At 58.8% G+C, this 7,055-nt stretch overlaps 1 protein-coding gene across 1 annotated transcript; it reads right to left on the reverse strand.

The window, feature by feature from the left end:
* Positions 1–560: 560 nt before the first annotated feature.
* LHFPL7 (LHFPL tetraspan subfamily member 7) lies at positions 561–6,294 on the reverse strand (the record flags this gene model as incomplete). Its single annotated transcript, XM_081283261.1, is given in 6 exon segments — positions 561–649; positions 652–705; positions 708–764; positions 4,068–4,118; positions 4,121–4,182; positions 6,284–6,294. Coding segments are annotated over 6 exon segments (324 nt in total).
* Between the last annotated feature and the right edge of the window lie 761 nt (positions 6,295–7,055).

A 7,055-nucleotide genomic window follows, 5' to 3' on the forward strand; every position in this document is an offset into this window, starting at 1 on the left:
GGGGCGGAGGGAGCAAACCCAGGTGGTCTTTTACCTCCCCGATAGTCTGTCGGATTTGGATTCAAATCCCAGCTCTGCCATTGATCAGCTGTGTGGCCTTGGGCAAATGACTTTACCTCTTTGAACAATTTTCAAATCTATGAAATGATCTTAATAAATAAAACCTCCGTTAAAGAGCAAGCTGGCCATGGGATGCCCAGCAGCCTTCCCCTACTCCAGTACCAGCAACCACTCTAACTCTAGCTCTGTAAGTGAGGCTGCTGGCACACCCATCCCCACTATGGGCATGGGACTCGGTGCTGACCAGTCAGATACTTCCCTGGGATTCGGAAGGGAGGAAAGGAACTCTGGGTGCCAAAGTACTTTATTTACATTGAAGATCTTGAATTAACTGTCATAACAACCCTCATTTATTCAGAAGAATAAATAGGTCCAGAGAGGTAAAGTGGCTTGCCTGGGGTCACACAGCAAGGAAGCAGCCGAGGTGGGATCTGAACTTGAATATGGAGGGATTTCATCCAACTGTAGAGTAGACTCTTTCTGTTCTTCCTGGGAGATTTTTATTTGCTTCCTTCTGGCACAAGGATAATTTTCTCGGTGTCACTGGAGAAGATGGCCCTCCCCTGGACCTTGGTCATGCAGGGCCACAGATGATGGGCAGGAGGCTGGCCAGGATTGTGTTGAAGATGGCAGTGACATAGCCCCACCCAGCTGGCACTTCCCACCACGGTGCATGGAGGGGGCCTCGCAGGCTGGATGGTGGGCTAGAGATGGAAGGTGGGAGGGCACTGGGCCGGCCTTCCCCAGGCCTCAACATCCACGTGCCGTCCACCCACCATTCAACCCCCCGTCCACCTCTTACCGTCCTCCAAGCACATTCTACTCAGCTCGTCCTCCCCGCCCCTCTACACGGAGGCAGTCCCTCCGCCATCCACCTCTCTGCACGTCACACCAACTGTCCCAGCCGTCCCTCCACCCCACCCTCCAACCATCCACCCACCCACCCACCCGCCCTCCATCCAGGCACCCCTCCCCCATCCGTGCGCTCACCATCGGAGCCTGTTGGAGGGACCTGACTTGTCACAAGAGAAATGAAAATCAAAGCCACACTGAGAGTCCCCCACACCCATTAGGATGGTGACTATCAAAAACCCAGAAAATGAGTGTGGCAAGGGGGACATGGGGACCTGCGCACGGCAGGTGGGAGAGGGTGGTGCAGCTGCTGCGAGGACCATGGCTCCTCCCCAGAAGGCTCCAGGGGTGGCCGTGGGATCAGCCACTCCACTTCTGGCTGAGTGCCAGAGTCGGGCACCGTGTTCCCGCAGCTGATGTGGCGCAGCCGCGGCTCCACCGCAGATGAACAGAGGAGCAGGAGCGGCGTGCGGGTGCGGAGGAATGGCCAATGCGTCCATTTTAAATTTACAAATATATATGTATTTTTATCCTTTTTTTTTTTTTTGGTACTGGGCATGGAACCCAGGGGTGCTCAGCCACTGGGCCACCCACAGCCTGTTTCATTTGATTTTTCTTGTGAGAAAGGGTTTCACTAAGTTCCTTAGCCCCTCACTAACTTCCAGAGCCTGGCTTCCAACTTGAGGCCCTCCTGCCTCAGCCTCCTGAGTCGCTGGGATGACGGTTGTGAACCACCACATCCGGCTCAGAACATATTTGTTAGGTACGACTTGTTGTTTTGAAGCGTGTGTGCACTTAGAGCAGTGGACATCACTGAGCCTTACGATGGAAGGAAATTCTGACCTAAATAGGTCACAATCCTAGGGCTTAGGAGGCACCATGTGGGCCCCAGGGACGTGGAGGCAGATGGCTACGTCCTTGCCCTCTCAGGAACAAGTGGATAAAGACGGACAGTGATCTGGGAGACGGGGAAGGGATTTCAGATCAGCAAGTAAGTGCATGAAGGTCTAAAGCTGCATCGGAGGACCCAGCGCAGGAGAGAGGAGCTGCCAGAGGTCGGGAGGCCCCAGGGAGGCAGGGCGTCCGAGCAGACAGGGGGAGCCAGGTGTGGGAAGGTCTGGGGAAACCGGGTTGCAGGCAGAGGGACAAGCAGGAAGGACAGGAGCAAAGGACAGTGGGTTGGGGCGGAGCCCGGCGCAGGAGGGAGAGATGAGGTGGTGGAGAGGGGAGGCCTGGGTCTGGGGAGCCCCAGAGGCTGGACCCGGAGTTTGGATTTCACTCTGTGACGGGAAGCCACCGGAGAGTGGACGAGCCAGCCTGCCTGGCGTGATCCCATTTCACTTTCAGCAGGACCTGTTTGTCCAGTGTGCGGCAGACAGACTGGGGGGGTGGGCAGCAGGAAGACCTGCCAGGTGCTAGTCACCTTCGCCCACGGTGGAGAGTTACTGGGCTGAGAGCTACAGTCAAGATGGGCTGGTGTCCAGGGGCTGCGGGTGAATTATAGAAAAGCAACCCCCTCCGCAGGTGCAGTCTTGTGTGTCTATGGCTTAGCAAGTGGGGCAGCAGCTAGAGGTCAGCCTCTCTCAGCTCTTAGCCGGGTATGATTGTGCAGTGCTCAACCTCCCCAACTGTGTAGAGTCACCCAGGTAGAGATGACACAAATGGATAAGAGAGAATCAAAGGGGACAGATAATTAGAACTGGGTTGGCTCAGGGCAGGAGTAGGCTGCATCAAGATGCCATCATCCTGGCCCCCCAGCAATTTCCAGTTTGCTGAAGGACCAAGAATAGGTCACAATCCTAGGGCTTATCTCTGCCATCTGTCTTAGGGGACCAGACGCTGCTCACAGCTCATTCATTCACTCATTCGGCAAATACGTCTCGAGGGCTTGGGATGACCAGTGGCTTCCCTGCCATGGCCTGTAGCCCTGGCATCAGTCCACTGCCCCTCCTCAAACACAGTCTTTTGGAGGCCAGTGCCCAGGACAGGAGGAGGCCTGCACTGGAGGCCAGCGGGAGCCAGCCTCTCAGGAGCATCACAGCTGCAGCCTGCCAGGAAGAGGGCAGAGGAAGGGTCAGGACGGGGCATCGGACACTCCTCCATTTGCTTCTTGACCAGCCACCGTGTCCTCAAAACATTCCCAAAAGTTCTGTCCACTATGTCCCATTTCTACAAACAGCCGGAGGCCCCGGGAGAGATTTGGCTCAGGCCACAGATAATTCAGTGGTGGAGCCAGAACTGAGATCCAGACCCGCTGACCACCTCCCGACCTTTATCATCAAGCACTCACTACCCTGCACATCAGCATCCGCCAGAGAGGCACCTGTAACGTCTCCTTTGTGGTCAGTCTAGAGGTGCCGGACAGGGCACCCGTTCGCTCCGTTGCTGGTTTGGATAATGAGCAGCATCACAAGGACATCCACATCTCAGCTTTCATTTTCAAACTTAGCAGCACTTAGAGGGTGACCAAGTAGGAGCGTGCAGGTTGTACACTGCACAACTCCAGGTGAATTGTTGGGATCATCTTGGATTTGCATAATTCATGACAGTGAACTTCCAGCAGATGGCACTGTAGTGTCCCGGAGCTGGCTTTGGTTTGGTTTGGTTCTGGGTCCCGGGAATTGAACTCTGGGGCACTTTCCCGCTGAGCCACATCCTCAGCTCTTTTAAATTTTCATTTGAAGACAGGGTCTTGCTGAGTTGCTTAGGGCCTCACTAAGTTGCTGAGGCTGGCTTTGAACTTGCAATCCTCCTGCCTCAGCCTCCTGTGCTGCTGGGATGACAGGTGTGTGCCACCACACCTGGCTGGCAGCTGCCTTTGAAATCATCCTGGGTGTTTGCTAAAATATAGCCAGACCCACCCCACACCTGCAGAGCCAGAGGTCCAGGTGGACCACAGGACTTGGCAGTTTTGTTAAGTTCTGCAGGTGTCTCTGAAGGGCCACCAGGTTTAAGAACCTGGTACACCTAATGGTGTCTTCATAGCTGCGGGGACGTCTGGGTGATAACAAAGGACCCTCACACCCCCCTCACTGGAGTCCGTTCTCTGTCCTGATGAGTTGCTCTGTCCCCGAGGGCCCAAGGAACTGGGGAGGCCACCTCAGGAATGTCCTCCAAGGATGTGAAGGTCATTCAGCTCTGGTTCCAGCTGTCACCCTGAGGCCAGAAGCAGTAGGGGAAGGTGGGGGCCTGGAACCAGGCCGGGAGACGAGGCCGAGGGCTGACATGCAGCTGAGGGAGAGCCCCTGCCCACCATCGGGAGGCTGGTGCCTGGAGGCCAGGGCGAGGTTAGTGATGGAGACGGCAGGGACAAGGTGCCCTCTGGCCCAGCACCTGGCCTGTGCCCCGAAACCGGTTCAGCAGCCCCCTCCAGCCTGGCGATCCAGCAGGGGACGGGGGACACCAAGAGCTGCCGGGGGCCAGGGCTGGGCCCTGACGCATCTGGAAGAGGAATCGCAGAGTCCAGGAGGGGGCATCGGAGCCCAGGCAGAGGGGACCCTGCCGGCGCCACTTCTGCAGGGCACAGTCCCTCCCGTGTGTCTGTCCTCTGTCCTCCCGTCCTCCTCTCCTTCCCTCTCGGTCAGAGGGTCTGCCTCCACCCAGAGGGCCACACGATGCCTGGTGTCCCAGCTGCCTCCTGCCCCTTGGCTCCCTCCTCCCAGCCTCCTGGAGGGCTTACTGGAGTCTGGACTCTGGGAGGCCAAGAGCGTGGGGCACCACCTGGTGGGGGCCTTCTCACTGCGCCCCTGCATGGCAGGGTCCCACCCGGAGGGACAAGCACGTTGGCTTCCTCCTTCCTCCTTAGAGAGCCACGGATGCCATTACAGGGCCCACCCTAGTACCTCATTTAACCCCAATGACTTCCCAAAGTCCCACCTCCAAAGACCATGAGCAATTCAGCTTCCAATACAGGGACTTTGGGGACCCATCAAACCATGGAGGGCACTCTCGTTTTCCAACGGCAATTAAACCAGCAAGTTGGTCCAGAGTCCCATCACCCCTAAATCACAACCGAGGCGGAGTCCAGGAGTGGGGGGCTCACAGCCAGCCTGTCACCAGGAGGGAGGCCCTGGAGGGAGGCCCAGGAGGGTGAGCCCACTCAAGGGCACTCAGAGTCAGAGCAGCTGAGTTGCGGCACGCCAAGGGCATCTGTGAACGCTGGGCCCTCGCTCCACGACCTTGGGCTTCACTTGGGCCATCTCAGCCCGGCCAACACTTTCAATGTGGCAGGAATCCCGGGCCCCGAGGCTGTGGGACCTGGGCCATGTCCCCTGCTGCTGTGGCCTGGACTTGTGAGGTCAGGGTCCCAGGGAGCGGGAGGTAGGCAGGAAGAGGTGATGGCCCAGCACTCCCTTTCCCACACCCCTGAGCTCGGGAACACTCCACCAGCCTGTCGCAAATGGGGTACAGGTGGCTATGATATTGCAGGGGACAGACTGCATGTGTGTAGGGGATGGGCAGAGACAAGCCCGGGCGGGCAGCTCAGGGTCAGTTTCAAGGGCTTTTTACTCCAGGATTAGAAAACCCTCAGTGGCGGCTCCATAACCTGCAAGATGTGGTCCCCTGAGGATGGAGGTCCCCTCCCAGCCCCTGTCCTCCCAAAGCAGCCTCTCCCGGCCTCGGCCTCGGCAGGGTCCCAGGGCTGGATTCCAGCCAGGGGCCCGGGGAGCGGCGGGACTGGCCGGGAGCTGCCTCTCCCTGGCTGCACCAGGAGCTTGCAGGGTGTTTCTGACCTTGAAAGGAGCTCTGTTCCCCAGACAATGCCAGTGTCACCTGGGGAAGTCACTGCAGCAGAACAGGTGCCAGAAAGCTAAATGAGGCGCTACGGCCCCAAAGCACATCCGGGCAGGCTCCACTGAGCTGGGGGGCACCCGAGGGAGGCTTGGGAGAGACTGGCCTCTTTGTCCCTCTGTCCTAGCCGGGACCCAACACTTCCAGTGCGTCCCTTCCTGTAAGCCTCCCGGCCACCCCATGAGGTCGCTGCTGGTTTCATCAACTCCATCTTACAGGCGGCTTCCCGGGACTGCCCAGGGTCAGGACAGGACGTCTCTGCCACCTGCTGTCACTGGGGGCACACAGGTGGTCCAGGAGGGACAGCCGGCCGCCGGAGTCTCGGGAGCAGAACTGGGAGGCCTGGAGTCTCTCTGCCCCCGGCCTCCATGTCCCCCTCCGTGAACCGAAGGTTGGGATCATTCCTTCAACGTCCACGTGCCCCCCAAAGTGGCCCCTGCCCCCCCCCAGATTACCATGGTGAACAGGACAGAGTCCTTCGCCTCAAGGAGTTTAGAGTTTGGTGGGCAAGACAGACAAACAGGGTAACAGAACATGTCCATGTGTCCATCCATCCGCCCATCCACCCAACCAACATTACGACTCCGCCATGTTCCAGGGGCGGTGCCAGGTGCGGGGGCGTTCAGCAGCAGGGGGAAGAGAGGCAGCCCCTCTGGGGGCCCTTACAGCTCGGGGGGATGGAGACACCAAGGAGACGCTTGATCTAATAAGAACCACTAGTAAAGCGAAGCCTGGAAGGGTCACGGGAAACCTCAGGAGAAGGTGACCTTTGAGCAAGGACCTGGAGTGGGTGAAGGAGGAGCCACCTGGTCAGGGGTGGTGGAGGCTTTGGCCTCTGGAGGAGCAGGTGCAAGAGTCCTGGGGTGAGCAAGGGTCTGAGGAGGCGGGGAGGAGAGGAGGGAGCATGGTGGGCTTGTCACAACAACAGGGCTTTGGCTTTTGACTTCTGAGCAGCCAGGGAGTCTCCGGTGGTCTCAAGCAGGGGGAGACCTCTCTGGCCCTGGGTGAGGAACAGGGAGAGGGGCCACCGCAGGGAGCTGAGGATCCTCAGCCCGGGCTGCGACTTGGGGACAGGTAGGGGGAAAGCCGTGGGCCAGGGCTGCCCAGGTTCGGGTCTGCTCTGCGGGTGAAAGGTGAAGCCCTTTGGCTGACGGGGGGAGCTGGAGTGTGGGAGAGGAAGCGGCAGGCCAGGCAGCCCCCGGGCTTTTGTCCTGGGCACCTGGGATGAGGGAGCTGGCGTCAGGTGACACTGGGAACCTGCCCGAGGAGCAGGTGTGCCAGGGGAGGGATGTGGCTGAGCGTGACGTCATAGTGAGCCCAGGCTGTGCACCGGTGCCAACCCGCCACCAACA

Source organism: Spermophilus citellus, assembly GCF_964194105.1.
Source record: "Spermophilus citellus genome assembly, chromosome: 3".
In the NCBI taxonomy this organism is placed as follows: domain Eukaryota; kingdom Metazoa; phylum Chordata; class Mammalia; order Rodentia; family Sciuridae; genus Spermophilus; species Spermophilus citellus.